Source organism: Perna viridis, chromosome 8 (genome assembly GCF_037379345.1).
Source record: "Perna viridis isolate PV_CMFRI_1.1 ecotype Kerala chromosome 8, ASM3737934v1, whole genome shotgun sequence".
Lineage (NCBI taxonomy): Eukaryota > Metazoa > Mollusca > Bivalvia > Mytilida > Mytilidae > Perna > Perna viridis.
The window spans coordinates 42062323-42084820 of record NC_142452.1 but is presented as its reverse complement, the minus strand read 5'-3'; the positions used below and the strand labels follow the sequence as shown (position 1 = coordinate 42084820).

General features: G+C 33.1%; 1 protein-coding gene across 1 annotated transcript; it reads right to left on the bottom strand.

The window, feature by feature from the left end:
• Nucleotides 1–610: 610 nt before the first annotated feature.
• On the bottom strand, nucleotides 611–17346 carry LOC148610576 (protein AATF-like). Its single transcript, XM_088595736.1, has 13 exons — nucleotides 17204–17346; nucleotides 15144–15308; nucleotides 13432–13630; nucleotides 12017–12237; nucleotides 10523–10660; nucleotides 9599–9695; nucleotides 8607–8786; nucleotides 6971–7079; nucleotides 5980–6096; nucleotides 4417–4550; nucleotides 3838–3918; nucleotides 2253–2324; nucleotides 611–765 (listed from the first exon to the last, which is right to left on the bottom strand). Exons 1-13 carry the CDS (start codon nucleotides 17283–17285, stop codon nucleotides 675–677), a joined length of 1686 nt encoding a protein of 561 aa, XP_088451862.1. The 5' UTR covers nucleotides 17286–17346; the 3' UTR covers nucleotides 611–674.
• Nucleotides 17347–22498: the final 5152 nt, after the last annotated feature.

Here is a 22498-nt window from a genome sequence, read left to right as displayed (position 1 = left end):
AATAGAGAAATCAGTAGGGCAGGTTTTGAAATGACCGTTAAGTGAAGGTGACTGTTGCTTTGTGGTGACCAGTAGAGCAGGTTTGAATGTAGTATCAGAGGTTTTTGAAAGAAATTACACTAAAAATTGCAAAAATCAATGTAAAAGGGCAATAATTCCAACATGGCTTAACAAATTAAAACCAAAATTTGACCAGAGATAGATCTCATCATGCTGAACACTTTTACTCTGTCAGAATTTAGCTAAACAGCTTTGGAGATGTATGTGAAAAACTACTGTCTGACCCCTATGTTCTATTTTTAGTAACAGTGGCCATGTTTTTCATCGAATCAAAAATCCCCACATCAGTTCAATGCAGGATACCCCGAGGAACATTATACCAAGTTTGGTTCTAATCAGTTAAGTAGTTTCAGAGGAGAAGAGTTTTGTATAATTGTCAACAATGACGACGGACGCCAAGTGATGGCAATAAAAATGGAGTTATTGTGCACATTTAGAATCACAGATAGACAGCAGCATACCATTATATGCCCTTTCCAGAAAATCAGGCGTATAAAAACTTCATAGTCACAAAGCACTTCTTTCTAGACAGTTTTAAGAAAACAAGAAATGTCTGTCAATTTTTATTATTTACTAAAACTGCACAATTATCTAAATACATATTAAGACCTCGGCTAACTTATGTCTTGTATCAATTCTGTTGACTGGACAGACTCAGCTGAATTCTGGAATCTTTTACCAAACAAAGATTTGTACAAATCATCTCTGCAAAGAGAAGAAAATATTCAACACTGATAGGTATTTAAATATGGCTTTTTCTCAAGACTTTTACCTAAAAGGATGGCATTTCCTTGATTATTTAGAGAAAGGTACTACATGTACTCTAAATTGCCATTAATATTCATTATGTACTTCGAAAGTACCTAAATTTTTCATGGATTTCGTGACTGCCTCAAACCACAAAATTAAATTCCTAATGAAATACATATTATCCGTTATGTAAATCATAAATTTAAGAATGCACAAACCAACCATTTGTCTGGAATCTACATAAACTGATATCAACGAATAAATATATTTTCACAATATGCCATATGATCTTCGGCAATGCTTATTAGCCAAGTCAAAGTTATATTAAGCAAAGTTTGTTAGACAATGACAATTTGATATTAGGCAATGCTCGTCAGATGATACTGATGTGATAATAGACTTGCTTATGTGATATTAGGCAATGCTCGTCAGATGATACTGATGTGATAATAGACTTGCTTATGTGATATTAGGCAATGCTCGTCAGATGATACTGATGTGATAATAGACTTGCTTATGTGATATTAGGCAATGCTCGTCAGATGATACTGATGTGATAATAGACTTGCTTATGTGATATTAGGCAATGCTCGTCAGATGATACTGATGTGATAATAGACTAGCTTATGTGATATTAGGCAATGCTCGTCAGATGATACTGATGTGATAATAGACTTGCTTATGTGATATTAGGCAATGCTCGTCAGATGATACTGATGTGATAATAGACTTGCTTATGTGATATTAGGCAATGCTCGTCAGATGATACTGATGTGATAATAGACTTGCTTATGTGATATTAGGCAATGCTCGTCAGATGATACTGATGTGATAATAGACTAGCTTATGTGATATTAGGCAATGCTCGTCAGATGATACTGATGTGATAATAGACTTGCTTATGTGATATTAGGCAATGCTCGTCAGATGATACTGATGTGATAATAGACTTGCTTATGTGATATTAGGCAATGCTCGTCAGATGATACTGATGTGATAATAGACTAGCTTATGTGATATTAGGCAATGCTCGTCAGATGATACTGATGTGATAATAGACTTGCTTATGTGATATTAGGCAATGCTCGTCAGATGATACTGATGTGATAATAGACTTGCTTATGTGATATTTGGCAATGCTCGTCAAGCTATAATGATGTGATATTGTGCAAAGCTTGTTAGACTATTTTGGTGTGACAATGGGCAAAGCTTGTCACACTATATTGATGTGATACTGTGCAATACTTGTCAGACTATATTTTTGTGATATTGGGCAATGCCCCATCAGACTATAAAGGTGAGTCATTAGGCAATGCTGGCCAGACTATAATAATATGATATAAGGCAATGTTCATCAGACAATTAGTATGCGATATTGAGTTCGAAATTTAATTTTAATTTTAATTTTAAAATTGAAAAATAATAATTCATCCTCTACTTACTTTGAATCATCCGTCCATGAACAGTTGTCCATTTGTGCCATAAAATTCACTAGCTTAGAATGTACATTGTACCTGAAAGGCCATAGAAGTAGTTTGAAATACACAACATGAATTAAAAGTATAATTAAGTGTAAGTGTTTGTAAGAATCAGGCAAAATGGGAAAAATCACAAACATGCATGTCAAAAACAAACTGATCTGACAATGGAATATCACTCAAAGATACTTTCTCTGTTTGAAAAGACTATTATTTGATCTCTGCATCACTGGCTTTGCTCAGAAATTTTTCAATAGAATGCTAGAAAAATGAGTTTTTAACAGTTTTTTTTAGTGTTATCTGCCCTTGAAATATTCATTTCAGTGCATTTCAATGAAATTATTATAACTCAATTTGCCAAAATGATATGGAAAACCTGGTCCTTTTTCCTTGATTCTGATGGTGCAAATTGTCAAATTACGCTATCAAAATGACGGATGTTTCACCCACTGCCTGATTCTTACTGAAGAGAAAGGTATTTTCTTCCTATAATTACTACTAATAGTTGTGCATATGCTGAAGTTTTTCCCTTCTTAAAGAAATAACTTTTTTGAACTTATAGATCAAGGTTGATTAACAAGCTCTTACAAAGGATCTTGCAAAGAAATGCAATTTTTTTTAAGTATATTCAAGGTCATCTTTGAGAAAATCTATCTACTAGAAATATTAGGTATGATCCACCTTAGGTCAAAACCAAATACAAGTTTTCATCCCCTCCTAATTAATTTTTTCACCTTCCCTGAAAAATTTTATTTGGATTTTCCCAATGTAGGTAAATTTCTTTTAAATTGACAGCGTTTTTCACTTAAATTAATAAAAAATAAAATTTGCCTGCCCACCCTTAATTTTGTTTAAATCTAGAAATTTTTTTTATTACGGCCTTAAGCAGTTATTTATAAGAAAAAATATTGTGTTATTTTGCCTTCATGAATAAACAGAAAAATAGTATATGTAACAGTCTTATTCTCACACATGTACATTTCTCTGTACTGATGAAAAAAAATAAGCCAGGGCTGAAATTTACTTTCAACAATAAAAGGTTATAAAATTTAGCATTCTAAATGAAAGGTCCACCTGAAGGAAGTAACAAATCCTCTGTAAGAGTAAATGTAAAGTATACGTAAGTCAAGGGCAAAGTTTCAAAAAGACACTCAAATTGAGATTTTCCTCAAATCCTTGCTCAATTCATTCAACCAAACTAGTCACTTGAAATTGAAGATTTGATAAAAAAATCTCAATTTGAAATTCTTAATGAAACCCAGGCCAAAACCTGGGTAAATTCAATTCCAATGGTCATGCATCAGAAATTGACACTAATTTTTTCTGTATCAAAATAAATAGCAAGCTCAGAGCCCAGTTTCATAAAAAAATCTCAAATAAAGATTTTCCTCAAAACCTTCCCCAACTCAAATATCAAATCACTTGAATTCAAAGATTTGAGGACAAACTGAAGGATTTGAGGACAGTCTCAGTTTAAGATTTTTTTATGAAACCCAGCCTGATGTAACGAAAGCGAACCAGAAATAACTATTCAATACATAAAAAATACCTTGTTTTTCTTCCCTTGCTGGCTCTAGTATCTATCTTCTTCTTTACTTTATTTCTTAACTTCTGTATCTCTAACCATTGCCTGTGAATAACAAAAAGCAGTATAGTAGTATCCTTTATCTCAAGTCTTTGGGGTAGATGTGACGTATTGAACCCCGAAACTGGGATTATTTAACAATATGTCATCTATATAGCAGAAAATGAGATCAAAGGATCTAGCTAAACCATGTTCCTTTTTTTGAAAAGATAATTAATACTTTATTGGTCAATGGGGGTATACTATATTGTGACCTTAATTTATGAATAATGCGCAAAAAAATAAAAGCTTGCCCACCTAATGAATAGATCCAACAGGTTATACCGAGCATCCCATGAGTCAAATTGGAGTAGGTATCAGACAGGCCCGCAGATATGGGTCAGGGAAATGAATCCAAGGTGAAAATAGCCTTTTAATTTATTTAAAATCAAAATATGCAATAAAAAAATAATCATAATTCTTTGGTCTATGAACAGACAGAATGACAGATAGGATAATGTAATACAGTTTTTTTTCAGAGAGTATTAAACATTTAACACCTACCGACTTAAAGCCACTGGATCATCAACATCAGCTGTTTTCCTTTCTATTAATTCTCTCAGTTGTTGGTGATAAAAATCATTATCATCAAATATTTCTGGGTCATAACTCTTTAGGTTATCACCTAAAATCTCTGACTGAAAAAAAAAAAGAGGAAATTTTAGAATATTTCTTTTTCATCTGAAAAATGTATAAAATTTAAAATTGCCTGCTATATTTGAGGGAAACAAATGTATCAAATTTAAAATTGCCTGCTATATTTGAGGGAAACAAATGTATAAAATTTAAAATTGCTTGCTATATTTGAGGGAAACAGTCATTAAGACAATTTAAAATCCTGAAAATTTCATTAAGAAGTGAAAAACACTTCTTTTTCTATTGTATCATAAAACATTGTATTGAAATGGATGATATGCTCTCAAGAGATCACTGTATTTTATCATAATATGTAACATTATATCATATTTTAGCTTTCAGCTAGTCCAATAAATGTCAACTGTGAGCTAATACCAGCAAAAGATACCCCAGAACACAAACTTTAGAATATGATAAATTAGTCAAACAGAAAGTCATTGATGCCAAAGCCCGAAACCAAATAAAAAAATATGGCACCAGGTAAAATTACATCAACCCTTCCTTTGGAGCATGGTATAATTAATTGCTGGATACAAAATTAAAATGATAATGAATCATAAATCGAAGAGAATAACCCTCATTAACTCAAACTCATCAGCCATTTTGTCAGCTTGGTAATAAGGTGTGAAAAACTGAAACCCTCTCATTAATCAAAGTGTCATTTTAGTTAATTACAGGTAATATTTATGTCATCACTTATTAGGCAGTTTTAATCAAGTACTGATTTTGAAGTCTGAGAATGTTCAGAAGTTGGCATGATGAAAGCATCAAAGAAAATCAGATGGAACAAATTATTGACCAAGGCACTGGAACTCTGAAAATTCTTTAAAAGCAAACACAGCATTTGTAATGTCTACAAATCAACATAACCTTCTAAAAGCGAATGAAAAATATCCATGAACTAACAAAACTTAGTAGGAAGTAAGCAATTTCTAACAATTAAGTCCAACAAGAACCTACAACAAAAAAGATCCAGAAATCTTCAATTTCTCCAACTCCTGATAACTCGAACATATTTCAGTGGTCCCTTGGAGTTCGAGTTACCGAGGTTTGATTGTAATTTATGGGCAATAATGTCTTTTCTTTTTAAAGAAGAGTTGCCAGTTTGTTCATCTTAAAAGTGTCAGAGGATGGAGAAAATCAAAATTCAATTTTACAATAGAATGATAGGGGAAAATTGAGTTATCTCTCTTTAATGATGAAATTGTAACGCATTTCATATGATTTATACATGGAATTACTGACACTTAAAAAAAAACAAATTTCAATAACATTTTGAATAAAATTTAATGAAAAGAATTGTGCGTTTTTTTCCATCATGTTTCACCCACGGCCTGATTATCATAGAGAATAGCACTTATGAAACAAATAAAAACACATGCAATAAGATAATGTTCTCCATTTTGACCTCAGATGAACTATAGGCATTACCTCCTCCTGATTGCTAGGTGTCTCTGCAATCTGTTCTACCTCTGCTTTACCAAGTATGGTATAAACTGATCGTTTCAGCCGAGTCCTCTTCACCAGCCTGTCCTGGTCCCCTAAAATCTGAAGGAGGAAATCATTAGCTTCTCTTGTGCAAATCTTTAAGGGCTCTCCCATTTAAATTTATATGGGAAGGGGGATGCCCACTTTTTATTTTTCTCTTGGTTGGGGGGTAAAAAATATTTTTTTATATGTTGGTAGGGGTATGTTTGATAAATCAAATTATGTTGGTAGGGGTGAAATTTCATCTCTAAAATTCAATACACCTGGGGTTCGGGAAATTTTGATGCTATGATTTCCTAAAATTTAGTACTACATGTGCATTTTTTAACAGATTGATCACTTTTTTTATATTTTATTTTTTTTCTGGTGGTACCTTAAGAATCTATAATATCTTGTAGTGGGGGTTGGCAACATTTTTTTTATATTGGTAGGAGGGGTCTATTACAAGTTGCATCCCCCCTCCCCATGTAAATTTAAATTGAACAGCCCTTATGTACTCTCTTGTACATATTTGTCAGCATTCTTGGCACCAGTAATTATATATTAGTTTTCCACAATAATCAATAAACCTATTCAGAAACTGTATTGTATTCTGGGATTGCCATTCTTCATGACATTTCTCATTGGTCAAAACGTATTTTTACAAGGACGCTGTGACGACGCAATATTATTTACAAGGACAAAAGTTTAATTTCTTAATTGATCCATTGAAAATCCTCTTTATTATAAAGATCTCCATAATTTATTGATATTTTCAATATGAATTAAAAATTTTGTGATCAGCTGCTTGATATTCACATAATATTTTGGCAGGAGAAAGTCTGAGAGTGAAATTATCAAATTTATTTCCCAATGTGAATTATCGAAAATTTTACACAGGGAACAATCGATAAATCACTGCTATCCATATAATAAAGTGAATTATTCCTATTACCTGTTCTATCTGCTTCAGCGCTGACTGATCAAAGCTGGAGAAAGATTTACTTTTCAGTTTTCCCCCAGCTAATCTGGTCTTGTCATACCATTTCTGAATAGTATTGTTTCTAGAAAAATAAATATTGAAGTGAAATAGGAGACATTTCTACAAAAAATGGAAGCCATAACTGTTAACCTACAAATTGAAATAAAAATTCATTAAATTTGAATTTGATACAGCTGTGCGAAAAAGATATGGAACCAGGTTTTCAAGAATTAAGTAGCACTCCAGCTAAGAACCATGCAAAACATGGTTGGAAAGCCTACATATTATTTTTGATATCTTGTTTAAAATGCTTTAGTAAACAGAAATTAACATTTGGTTTTTCATATAACCCATGTTCATAGGAGATGAAAATTGTATAGAATGCACTGTAGAATTCAAAAGTAAGGGAGATAACTCTGTAAACGACACTCAAATACAATAGAATCTATTGGATTTTCAATGCTGATTATCTCCTAAGAGCAGGCAGATTTGAATGAATAATTACACATTTCATAATATAGACCCATAAAACTTAATTACAAAAATAAAAATATGTAGCCTTTTTTGGGGTGTATCACATTTTTCAGATTTTGCATGATTCTTACAAAGACAGCTACTTAATGCTCTTAGGCTGTTTCTCTTTAAATTGTTTAGAAGTCATGCAGTATTAAAAATAATGGGGATTGAGCGTCATCAAAATCCTACATAAGTAGATCCTCTGTCAAAATATATACTGTGAAAGTACTCTAATTCGTGGATACAAATTTCCGTAGATTATGGATGAAACACAAATTCTCATATGAGTGGTTTGGAGGTTTTCAGAATATACATTTGTACATCAAAGGTAATCTCCTTTTTGTTGGGAACCAAATTTAGTGGATTGGCCTACCCATGAAAACCACAAACATTGGTATCCCAAGAATAATAGTACTTCCATAGTATGGTTCTAAATCTTGATGTCAGAACTGACATATTATGGAAGTGATGTATGCAATTAGAATGAATGTGAATGTTTGCACTATTAAGTGTAAGTCTTTATAAGAATCAGACACAATGGGAAAAATCAGAAACATGCTTGTCAAAACCCCACCAATCTGACAATATAATTTCACTCAAGGATGCTTTCTCTATTTGAAAAGACCATTATTTGATTTCTGCATCACTGGATTTACTCAGAATTTTTTTCAATAGAATGGTTTTTAGAGTAATCTGCCCTTGAAACATTCATTTTCAGTGAATTTCAATGAAATTATAACTCAGGTCTCACTAACCACTTCCGGGTCAAATGGCCACCCCCCTATGTAGTACCAAAAACACACTGAACCTAGACATATGCATTGTAAGTGCATTATTTGTGTGTATTATGATTAAAAGTAGTCAAAATGAAGCTGAGAATGTGTACTTCCTCAGACATTGAAAGGGGCACTGTTTAAAAGAGACAGAATAACAATGTGTCAAATTCATTTCATTACTGATAATACAGATTATTTCTATTTTGAGAATATATTTGATTATACACACTAATAGTTTTGATAATTTTCACTTATTGATGTGCAAGTACAAGCATGAAATTCAATCATGTGAAGTTGATCAACCATTCTAAAATTACCTAAATGTTTGGAAGTCTTTGTGCCTTTTAGCAAGGAATTCTGGGTAATTTTCCATTTTTATCTTTCTTTTAACACCAAAATGGACTGGTTCTTGTTTCTTTTCTGGTACCTGCTCATCATCTGTGTCACTAGGTATCTCCTCGTCATCATCAGCATTTGATTGGACCTTGCCTGGTTTTCTGTAATTTGATTGGTCAAAAAGTCAAGTAAATCATGGAAAGGTTAAATATTTATCACTGGAGAGTAATCTACAGCTGTTGCTCTTTAAGTGTCATGGCATCAATACAAAATATATTTTGGCTGATATTCTATCAGAGATTTCTGATGAGCTTAGAAATAGCTGTCATGGTAATTTTTATTGACAGTCATATGCCTCAACCTTACATAAAAAAAAATATTATCAAATACCAGAATTTTGTTCAAACTATTGCTGCTTTTATAAGGAGGTAGACATAAGATAAGGGATACAACTCTTACAAATCATTGGAATATTTGTATTGTATTCAGCATTTTACATCAATCTCATGTAAGCATCAAAGTACCTTGGATTTATTTCATTATCTTTCAAATGAAAGCTTGACATGCTTTGGTAAAATTGAATACAACACAAACATATCATTGATTTCAAGAGCTATGTCCCTTACCCTAGGTCTACCTCCTTAATTTCCTGTCCACTAATTCTTCTTTATGGGTAGTCACTGTATTGAGCCAAAGATTATAGATATGAAAGATAGTTAGTGGTTAAAGGCATAAAGTAACTAAACTTGGCATAACTAAACTGTGTTTAATAAACTGGAAGTAAAAAGCAAATTTCACATTAAAACCAGCAATGGAAAATCTAGGCCTTCAATTCTTGATTAAATAACTGAGCTCAACTAACTATCCTATCAACAAATGTCTGGATTGAGTATTACATAATGGTGGACAGATGGAAGAACAAAGAGCAAGTTGGTTGGGACCAACTTTCTTTGCCAGGGAAAACTTTACTTACTGTCCTGTTACTAGATGTCTGGTTTCTGCATTCTGTAACAGCAGTATAGTCTGTAACTGTACAAGTTTATCCAATAACTTCTTTAACATTGCCTGGGCTAAAGAAAAAAAAGCATATTTACCAATTGCCTGACAAGCAAAGGTTCATAAGGTCATAGACAGATTGTTCGACAGTTTTCAAATAATTAAAATCTTTTCATTGTTAACATGCTTTTTCAATGGAAATATAACATTTTCAAAGAATAGCTTATATTAAAAGTGAAGAAATGTGTATGTAATCTGAGCTTACAGTTTGTGGATATCAAATTTATAACAGAAATCAGAAAATAAATAGAGAACTAACAATATTGACACAAGATTGAAATACAGCATGTACAATTGTGAAACCATGTGTGGAATCATGGGATAATTCTCAAGTTGGCAGAACAGGGTCAAAATTTAGTAAACAAAGAAAAACAAACTATCATCGCTGTTTCATAGATTTATTTATGGAAATAAGTACATGAAAGTACCATATCGCAACTCCAACAAAAACCTTCATCAGAAATACTATTGTATTTAGCATGAAAGTCTTAACTGCGCTGAAACCCTGTCCAACTATGTAATGTCAAATTTAGTTTTTTTTCCTTTTTTCTACCCCAGATGTGACATTTTAAGAGCAAGGTGATATAAAAAGCAGATAAAACTTACCCTTCCAGTACATTTGGTCAATGCTGCCAGTTTTTAGTGGAGTCGGAGTTGCTCATTTATTTTTGCTTCCATGTGTTTGTTATTTTGGTTATCTTTTGTTCTTTGATGTGCGAATCTATTTTCTTTGTCTGGTCATTATCCTTGAAATGTTTTTTTTTTATATTACCATTTGAATCTTGATTTCCTTAATTTCCCTTTTATACAAACTGAGGTACAATATCAAAATTTTACATACTTTCAGCAGCTGACTGTTTAAATGCATCACCACCTTCTTTTTCAAATTCCCTCCACATCTCAAACTGTGGCAACTGGTTTATAATTCCAGCAACCTTCTGTAGTTTAATCCTCCCCTCAAGAAAACTGTCCCATAGTCCTAGAAAAATAATGGACATTCAACAATTTGGGTTTAAGAGGGTCATATGCCATTTATCACATTCCAGCTGAAAACATTCCATTTTAATCATAATTTATAGAATGAATGTTTAGAATGACTCATTGAAGTTTTAAGTACCATCCCAATCATTGGACATTCTGTCTCTATGACTATGATCTACAGTCACCAAAATGTTTATTTAAAGTATTCTTTACAAATGAAAATAACATGGAAAATATCTTAACCAAACCCTGAATAATCTGAACACCTGTCTTAGACAGACACTGAATAATGTGAAAACATGTCTAAACTGAACCCTGAATAATCTGAAAACATGTCTTAAACAGACACTGAATAACGTGAAAACCTGTCTTAACCAGACAGTGATTAATCTGGAAAACTGTCTTAACCAGATCCTAAATAATCTGAAAACATGTCGTAACCAGACACTGAATAACCTGAAAACATGACTTAACTGAACACTGAATAATTTGAAAACATGACTTAACCAGACACTGATAACCTGAAAACATGACTTAACCAGACAATGAATAATTTGAAAACAAGTCTTAACCAGACCCTGAATAACTTGAAAACAGTCTTAACTAGACACTGAATAATCTGAAAACCTGTCTTAACCAGACACTGAATAATCTGAAAACATGACTTAACCAGACACTTTTTCAAGTCATTTTATATCAGGTTAAATATATTTTGAACCTTGGTAAACTGAACACCTGTCTAAACTGAACATCTGTCTAAACTAAACACCTGTCTAAACAGAACACTTGTCTTAACTGAATACCTGTCTAAACAGAACATCTGTCTAAACTGAACACCTGTCTAAACAGAACACCTGTCTAAACTGAACAACTGTCTAAACAACCATTTTTTTCAACCAAAAGGGGGTTTATACAGTTTTCACAATAGTACATATTTAAATATCTCCATCAGGCATTATACTCAGGCTAAAGTAGGCAACATTCTCAATTTGGCATCCTGCTCCAAAATGCATTTTTTCTAAGACCATTATAAATAAAAATTCCTAGAATCTCATCCAACATTTTTCAAAATTAGGGGCCGAAAGGCAAATTTTATTTTTTAATTTTTTTTATCAAATAAAGTGAAAAGAGTTCAATTTAAAAGAAATTGACCTAAATTAGGCAAAATGAAATTGTAGAGGGTGAAAAAATTGGGCCCAGAGGGAATAAGCATCTAGGATATTTTAATAGGCCTAATTCTGTTACATTCATAAGCTTTCCAAAATATAAGAATGCCACTTTCAATTTTTTTGCAATTAAAGAAATTGCATAATTCCCAAAGTTTGCAATATTTACTTTAGCAACAAATACCTACCTAGTTGTTGTTTAGCAGACTCCCCTCTCTGAACCTCCTCTTTAGCACTTGAGGTAGAAAAACTTTTAACACCACCGTCATCATCTCCGTTATCATCCATGTAATCATCATGCTTATCATCTTTGTCTTCATTTTCATTTTCATCACCACTGTCCATACTTTCATCATCATCTTCATTGCTGTCATCAGCATATTTATCATAGTCACCATCATCAGTAAAACTAAAAGCAAAATTTGTAAAATGTAAAACTAAATAAAAATTTTTTAAAAGAAAATTACAAACAATTTTTTCATCTTTCCTGCTGATTATGTTCGGCAAAAAAAAAATTTCAATTTAAAAAGGGGCATAACTCCCAGTACAGAGATTGAAAAGCTTAAAATTTTATTGTTATTTCATTGACATTTCAAATAAGCAGCAGCTCCTAAGAATAAGATATGCCTGACCAACAATTTTTGCATTTTTCAATGTCAGTTTCTGTAACAATCACGCAGTGAGTAAAACATGGTATATATGAAATCACTCACCTACTGTGTAATTTGACTACATGTACCTTCAGAATCAAGAAATAAAGACAAGATTTTCCATATCACTTCGATAAGACTTGAGGTACACTTTCATTGAAATGCACTATGCACTGCAAATGGACATTTCAAGGGTAAATAACTCTGTCCAAAACCTCAATTTTCTAACATTCAAAGAGAAATTTCCAATTATATCCTATGATGCAGGGATCAAATAGTATTCAATTTATTAGGCAGACTTCTTTCAGTGAAATTATATACTGTGAAGCATCATTGTTCGTGGGGTACTAATTTTGGTGGTTTTCGTGGGTAGACCAAACCACAAAATTTGGTTTCCATCAAATAAGAGATTCCTGTTGATGTGATTACTCTAAACTTTAAAACCACGAATTCAGAAACCCAGAAACTTGTGTTTCTTTCCAGATCCATGAAAATTGGTATCCACGAATTAAAGTACCTTCAAAGTCGTCTCATTGATAGGTTTTTACTTGCACGTTTTTGATATTTTCCACTTTTCCTGATTCTTACAAAGACTTAAGGGACACAACTCTTAAAAATCATTGAAACGTTTGTATTCAGCATTTTACATCAATCTTATGTAAGCATCTAATTAACTTGAATTCATTTTATTCTGCTTCAAACAAAAGCTTGAAAGGCTTTGATGAAATCAAATATGATACAAACATATCCCCGACTTTATGCATTATGTCCCTTACACTCCTTAAACATCATAACTCTGGAATGAAAAATAAAATAACTAATTTGAAAAACAAAGAGTAACATGCCACAAAGACTTAAAATCTACCAAACACTAATAAAAAAATCCAAGTAAGTTTTCTCAAGTTATCCTACACTCATGGATGTACAGACTGATAAAAAAATATAAGTTTTACCTAAACTCATGTTTGCTGTCATTTAAGGTAGCTGCTTTAAAATTAGACTGGAAGGCTTCTAAATCTTCTTCATCTTCTCCATCAGAATTATCACCTGCCAGTTCAAGATCATCACTGGAGTGATCTCTATTGTCTTCACTAACTTCATCTAACGAATCATCATTTTCTGCATAGTCCTCTTCTTCAAACTGACCATTTTCTATGAACATAATGAAAACAAAAATAAACTGTAAATTTGTTTCTTCTTACATCAATGTAGTCGTTCATGATGTGATGAGGACACAATATAATTATCCGGTTTGATCATCCACCTTCTCAATGTTTTTGTTTTTAACAAATGAATATTGTTTTAATTCTTAGCTTGTAAAAAATGTACCAGATCAGAAAAATATGGAAAGAACCTATTTCCATAACTAACTTCTATCAGAATTTAACTTAAGGAGGTAGACCTAGGGTAAAGGAAATAACTCTTGAAATCAGTGATACGTTTGTATCATATTCATTTTTACCAAAGCCTTTCAAGCTTTCCTTTGAAACAGAATGAAATCAGTCCAAGTTACTCTGTTGCTTACATGAGACTGATGTCAAATGCTGAATACAAATGTTCCAATGATTTGTAAGAGTTGTGTCCCTTACCCTAGGTCTACCTCATTAATTTCTAAAATGAACAATGAACAGTGGAAATGGGAGCAGGGTAAAACTTCTAAGCAGGTTACAATCATTATTGTTGCAAGCTACTTCCAAAAGGATGAAAATAATCTAGCAAAAATCGGTCAAGACAAAAATAGCCAGGTTGTCGTAAAGTTGGTAAACAGGAAGTAGAAGTGTGAAAGACCAGAAATCACATCCCATGATATGGTACCCCATATGGAAGTTGCGTACCAAATATCCAGTGAAGGTGATTTATTGTTGCTGAGAAAAATGGTACAAAAATATTTCCAACACCCATCAACCTGCCCAACCAACATTCACCATTGCATGAGTGCAATCCAGCCAGCCAAAAAATAAATCATCATACATGTCAGAAAGATACTTTACTTTTTTTAATTATAGCTGTTCATTGCCAAAAAAATGTAAACTTCTTCTATATGTTTACAAGGCCACATCAAATTAATTTGAAGATTTTCATCCACCAGTAACTAAAAGCATGGGGTGGGTAGGAGGACTTTATTTTTTATTTTTTATTTTTCCAAGATTTGTAAAATCTTATTCCCGCTAACAAATTTGTTAAAGAAATCCTGTAAATGTGTTCTTTCGGTAATGTTTGTGCCATACCAAGGCTTTATCTCTTTAATTCCCTTTATAATGCGACTAACAATGAAAACCATCCTGATATCTGCCGAAAAATATCAAGATATTCTGTAAACATACCTAACGTTACTCATTTTTTGAGTATTGTGTATAAATAGAGTTGTGACAGATACAGACATAAAAGAAATCTGGAAATTTGAACAACCATAAACAAAATCAAAATTGAGAATGAGAATCAACAATTTAAGTTGATGTGGCCTAACACTGATTGATATTAAACCCAAAGAATCGCCTTTTAGTATCTTTTGAAAAATATGCCAATGTGTTAGGATGATAAATCCAATACAACTGATTCAAGTCAAAACCACAAACCATAAATGTTACACATTTTCTTGTAAATTTGAAACTGAAAGAGTTAAACCAAAGTGTACAAAAGCCTTATTTTATTCCCTAAACCCTACCAATTCCTGAAAACTGGTCAAGCTTCTTTCTGGATATCCTTTTCCCAGCATACTTCTGATCTTCATCATCCAGTAACACTGCAGCTTTCTTTCTCAGACTACTACTCTGTACGGGGAGATCATCCTGTTCTTCCTCTCCTTTTTCTGCAAGTCTTGCTGTTGTATCTGAAAGAGAAAATTGTTAAGATTTTTGTAAAACTATACTCAACGTCAGTTCAACAACTATTGATGATATTAATTTTGAATTGTATGGACTGTGTGACACAAAGAAAAGTACAGATTCAAAATTTCAATTCTTCATGCTAAATGAGGTAAAATATTCAGACAAAAGTGTGAGAAACATACTTGCCAACTTCTCAAAATCATCATTGGTTATTTAAGACATTACAACCAAATCAACACCATATAAATAAACAGTTTGGGATTTACTATGTTACTGTCTTAACTTGTGCAAGTGGTTCTTTACATTTATTGCATACCATGAGGTAAATAAAAAATATTCCAAAAATGTAACAATTCTTCAAAATTGCTGCGACAAAATTTCCAGAAACATCACTGTTTAAAGGAATAGTATTTCTTATGACTATTGCAAACAAAACTTTTGAAATTCCAGAAAATGTGAAAAAAAAAACAGACTAAGGAGGTAGACCTAGGCTAAGGGGCATAACTCTTACAAATCATCTTAATGTTTGTAATAAGCATTTTACATCAATCTCATGTAAGCATCAAAGTAACTTGGATTGATTTAATTCTGTTTCAAATTAGTGCTTGGTAGGTTTTGGTGAAATTGAATATGATACAAACATATAAATGATTTCAACAGTTATTTCCCTTACCATAGGTCTACCTCCTTAAAAAAACTCACATCCTGAGTTGACTAACATGTCATTTCAAAATTTGTTTATACACAAGGTTCTTCAAAACTAAGTATAAACATTTTTATTTCAAAGAATACATCAATACATGATATGACAGTGTAGTAAATAAACACAAGGATTTGGAAATCTGTCTTCAAAACTTGAACCCGTTAATTTGACAGTATTTGTCAAATTAAATGTACAGTAGAAAAAAATCATAATCAAACTAGATGTACTGTGAACAAGCTCACTAAGAGAATACCCCCCTCCCCCCCCACTCAATGTAAAATTTCTTCAAAATCCCTTGAGTGGTTTAGGAGGAGTTGCACTTACAAGGTTTCAACATGCAAAACCCTTAATTTGGATTATCTCATGGTGCAATGGCGAAATTCTTGGTCATGTGTGCATATAATTATCATCTGATTTTAGTGCGGAATGTCTCCTTCATGTACATAACTGTTCTGTTTATATTATTGTAGGTTGAAAATCAAAATTAAAACATGAATCTAATTTTGAATACATACATGAATTTTTAGGGAGTGCAGTAAATCACAATGGCAAACTCACATGTATAAAAAGAATATACATGTACCATATGATATTGGGCTGATTTGAAAATGTTAGTAAACACCTCTTGACCCAACATTGATACACAAGTGCAGTGTTCAAGGATTCCTATTTCCTGTTACCCGGGGCAAGTGAAATTTGGGTCAGGGAAAGTTATGTACTTAGTTACACTTTCCCATGGCAAGTTGAAAACTTCATATGCTGTAAGGATTTATTTTGTCATGAAAACAGCCATTGACTGTGGGAAAGTTGATTTTATATGATTTTTTCCAAGGAAACCTCAACTTCTGAAAAATCCTAGAACACTGAAGTGCAGGACCCTGTTCTTCATTACAAAAAAATCCAAATTTGAGATTAGGTTGAACTGGACAAAATTATTCAAATCAATATACAACATTCAAGATGGGAATGCCTGATTTCAGCTGGAAAATCATAAAGTATGCTTGATGGGTACTACCCCAGATTATCGTTCTGAACCTAACCTAACATATAAGAATGCAAATAAGAAACAGGAGACGAGATTCGACGTGTGACATAACACAAATTGAAGTTGTACGTATTTTTTCTGTCCTAGATTCGTTCAAACCTCGATTTCGAACTCTTGTATGAGTAAAAGTTTTTAACCTATGCACTTACCATCTTGAAAATAGTCTTCTGGATCCTTAAATTCTGGTAAAGTTGAAGAAAGTTTGGCTATTTGCTCACGTAAACTGGCCATGCCGTTCAATAAGTCCGACGAATCGACTACCCTGAAGGTATTCCGAAAAGAAAAGGAAGAATCTAAGACACGGAAGGGTTGAAAACACCATTTTTTTTTTTCAAATATTACTCATACATGTATCTTATCGTAAAAAGTGCTATAGTTAGGTTAAAATCTAATTGGATTCTGAAAGGTTTTGACAAGATCATTCTACTCATGTCAACATTATAATAAAAAACATATCATTAAGGTATACAAATTTAAACCGGTAATGGTCAATAACCATTTATACGTTCTATAAGCGAATTTGATTTCCTTTCAGATACATGATATAAAATAATTATAACAGAATAATTGGGGTTAAAAACACAATATTTACCGGAAGGATGCCCTATCAGAATATGAATAACTCAGACTTAAAAAAAGGTCCAGTCAAGAACCATTTACATACATGTTTTGTATTCTAATGGACGATTTTATTGTCTATCAGTTGATGTAAAGTTCATTCTAAAGAATCATTGGTGGAAACCAAAATCTTGACCGGAATGGTGCCTAGTCATGATCAAAGTATGACTAGTACTGTCCATGTGAGATTCCGGATACCAGTCGACCCCTAATATCAGAAAACTCCATTTGGATAGTGTAAGTGCAATAAATTATGTTATAACATATGATTTCGGTTTTTTTTTCTTTTTAACAAAAAAAAAACACACACACACACACACATCCCGACCCAAAGTACCTGTGTTCTCGGCTTGTTATGTGTAGAGCTAGCTGGATTTAGGAAGGGGTATGATGCTGTTGACCATATTTTCAACTCGAAATGTCTTAGCGATCTGTGTTTGTTTAGACGAAAAAAATGTATTGCACCTTAAAGTTCGTAGAATATCGAAAAGCTTTCGATTTTGTAAATAGGGTGCATGTGGCAGAAATTGTTACGTAATGGTATTGATGGTAATTTTTTAATGCTTATTAGTGTACAAAATATGTATCACAATTAATACAGAATCTTGTGTTAGATCTTGTAATAATTTCCTAGAATATTTGGCCTACAATATAAAATTGACTATGAAAATCCGTAGTGGACGGGGGCATCTTTTATCTTTGCATTTGTTACTTCTTTCTCTACGTCTACAAATCTTATACGTTTGATTTTCAAGTTTACTCCTCTAGTGAGAAGTATATGTTTTGTGTTGGGGCCAAGAACGGTGACTATACATCCCTTTTTAATCTTTTCAGTTATTTGTATCGATTGAATCGACTTATCGTCCACTATTGTTTTTAGTTCATTTAATACTTCAGTATATGTGACACTCTTGGTGAAGCTTGTACCGAAATGGACTGGCAGGTGTCTTTGTATTTGGTCTTTGTGTTTGTTGACATCCGCCATTACGAATTTGAATAACACTCATTCACGGATTTTCAAAGTCAATTATATAGTTCAAAGTACCAGGAATTGGTGTTTTTGTTGTGTGTTTGGCACTTGTGATACTTTGGTTTGCTTATGTGTTCACAAACACAGTCTACAGGACGAATAAATATAGAAAAATATACACTAAGTTTGTTACTCGGTGCCTCACAAACCTGCCTTTTACATCTAGGGCACGTAACCCTTTTAAAAACCTTTGTTTTATTTTAAATTCCTTCAATGGTACGACGGGATGTCATTAGAGTTCAGTCCGGATGAGATCGTTTGATTGATGACAAACTCTGCAATGTATTAAACTGGCCAACATGCTGAACTGGAAATTTATTTTAAAATGTACTATACAGCTGTAGCTCACAGAAGCAACAGCCCTCGGGAAGGTATAGGGCCACAATATTTAAAGGCTGACCCAAGGGGAGCGGCGCACCTCTTATGCAATTGAAAGAAAAAAATAAATTTTTGTATTTTATATGTTTTATTCATTAAAATTCCCAGAAAGCAATAAAATAGTTCAATGAAAAAATTGAGCAAATTCGTAATTTTGAATTGTTAACAAAAACTAATATATTTTGCTTGAGGGGAAAAAATAGGGCACCGGATCGGGTCCCTTCTGGATATTCTACAGAATGGCATTTTCTGCCGGTTTCAATCATAATTTCACTTCAGATAATGAATGCCGACAGATTATGACATACCCCGGTGGCATTTATACTGCATTGCTGCCAAGACAAGACAATTTTTACCTGATATTTGTTAATAATTCCAATTCCAAACGCGTGAAAAAGACTACGGCAATTAAGTAGGTTGCCATGACAATTAATACAATTATTCCCGATATCATAAAGAAGTTTTCCCGTTCAGTTATAAATAACAATATAATGATCTTTAGGACGGAAGGACGTGAAGGCGGGTATTAAACAATGCTAAAACCAGGTAAGATATATTACGGTATTTTTTTTAGGGGGGGGTGGAGGAAAGGGGTATCATACATGTAGGCATACTTCGTTTGTCACAGTACCAATATATCACAGACGAGTATTGGAATTTTATAGGTTATACTAAATTATGGACAGTTCACACCTAAAGCTGTTTCAAATGCGTAAAAGAGATACGGATTCCTATCTTTCTACGGGTTTCCATTTTAACAAAATATTGGTTGATGTTCGACTGTTTGAAAAATAACGGACTCGATACATTAACATGATGCATGTACATGTAATATATTAAGAATGAATGTTTATAATTATATTATATCACGGTTTGTATGTGTGTTCGTGCTAAATTAGTCATTGAACATGTATGTATATACAAGTAAAGGCTTTTGAACATGAAAATCTAGCTACACCGAATTTCGAACCTACCATATAAATACTGACCAATTGCGGGAAGGCATGTATGTGTACTCAATTGTGAGGGAAAATCGCTTCCAGACAACCGGTATGCATTTGAAGAGTTGCACGTTTATGGGGAAAAACTATACAGAAATTAGTACATCTTTGCCTTTTAAAATGAACTTTTAATCAAAATACACTATAAAATAATTTTTTCCTCAAATCCCAGAATATCCCCCCAATTTATCATTATAGCCAAACAACCTGATTGGCCGACATTTGAGTTGAGTAATAGTTTGAAGACAACTAAATTTGAGATTTTTAATGAGACCAGGTCATGACTGCATGTCAAGTTGAAAAATTAACGAAGACCGTCAAGCTGAATGGATGGATTTCACCACAGTTAGATCTCTCTTCTAGAGCCTCGATCACAAGGAATTAATCCGGGCTATATTTGATAGAAAAAGTTTTTTCAGCATTATTTCATTTCTAAATGCATGTCTAAGCAACTAGAAATAACGTTTTTATCCATATTTAAGGGGACTGTTAAGTAATCGACACAATGAAGAGGGCCGGATCCAAACAGGGGTGCCAGCCGAGATTCCTCAGAAAAAGGAGGATGCTAGGACATTATTTGCCATTTTTTGTCAATTTTACACATGAAAATGATAAATTTTCCGATGAAAAGGGGCTGCCACCCCTATGTATCCGCCATTGATGAAATAGGGGTGTCCACGAGTATAACTCAGTAGATTCAATGTAGATTTGGTCCCCAGTTTTGAAAATAAACTATATTTTTGGTTCCTCCTTAACCCGTTCCTAAATCCTAAGCATTAATCCTTAACAGCGACGAATCCAGACACTTTGAAAAGGAGGGTTGCCAGACAGGGTTCCACGGAAAAGGGGCTTGCTAGGACATTATTTACCATTTTTGTAAATTTAAACATGAAAGTGACAAATTTTCCAATAAAAAAGAGAGGTGCCAACAACCCGCACCCTCTCTCGGATCCGCCACTGCTAAATTCTTCAAACCCCTTTGTACTGTATTGATTACATTTAAATCCGCCCTCTCCACCCCTGTCTTAATTGCGACGATTGCCATGTTCAATGAAACATATACACGCGGAAGTTGGCAATTCTCTTAATGACGGAAAACTAATCTATATTATGGATTAAAATTTTCCAATACCTGTGATCAAATGCCTATAGAAATTATCATTTTAAATTGTAGAATTTACATATCGTATTTCTAAGAACAGAGTCTGAATCTGAGGTGGAAGTGAAGCAGCTCAATGATTTATTGACTTTTCTCTAGAAGTATTCATACAACATGTCCTCATTAAGCGTAGACTTCCGTTTTATGCCGCTTAAAACATTTATTTATCCCATTCCTGCAAGTCGCGAAACATGGTGCATTTCCGGTAAAAAAGATTATTCTCTTGTATTAGTGTAGCGGAAATGTCCGACTAGTTGTAAAGGTCCATACCGTTTCAATATATCAAAAGTTGATATGCTGACAATGTTTTTTAGCATGTTACACGAATACAAGCCAACAGTCGTACTTAAAATCTGTCAATGTAAATACATTTGCATCAGTTCTTAAAGTAAGCATTTGGAATTTTATTTAGTTAGGTGCAAATTAATGGAAGAATAATTATGTTATTTTAAGTATATCAGTTTTTCAAGGCATATTTAAAGTAAAAGGAAATGCCAAGAAATCCAAAGCAAGATTTGACGCTTTATACATTTGTACACGCAGAGCTTCTGGTGGCCTAAAGAAGAATGAAAACACACACACACACACACACACACACATACATTTGGAGATTGAAAGGGTACACTTTACATGATATTGAGCATTGAAATCCAACTTTAGTAGTACACATTATGCTACCTTAACCATGCACTTCACATGATAACCGCAAACAAAGTCAGCACCGCCACGAATATGATAATGGTAACTTTATCAATGAAAGCAGTTTCATTTTTAAAATTCATTTACAGAAGTGATCGTCCGAAGTTCCGGTCGCAATGATCAAGGTGGTGAAAACGATGGCATCGTTAAAAAAAAGACTATAGGGTGCCGACTAATTTGCTGGTCCAAACTTTATGAGGGCGTCATATGTTTTTGCGTTATCAAGTTGCATATACTTTGCGCAAAAGACTAGCTATATCATTTGCGCTATTTTCGAGGTATAATTATTAGGTAAAAGCAGATATACAAAGTTTCAAGTATAGTTTTAACGATTTGTTCTCATAAAAACTGCAAGCCTCAATGTAGAACCAGGGAATTTATATTACCGGTACTAGTTATATAAAGTCCTGTAGGATAGAACAGACCTGTAAAGTAATTGCAGGTTTATAGTAAAGAAACATGTATAGTGCTTTTAGGACGACTTTAAGATGTCCAAATATTCTGTTTCATGGGTAAATGCGATTTCAGTGTTTTAACCTTTAACATCAAATGACTTATC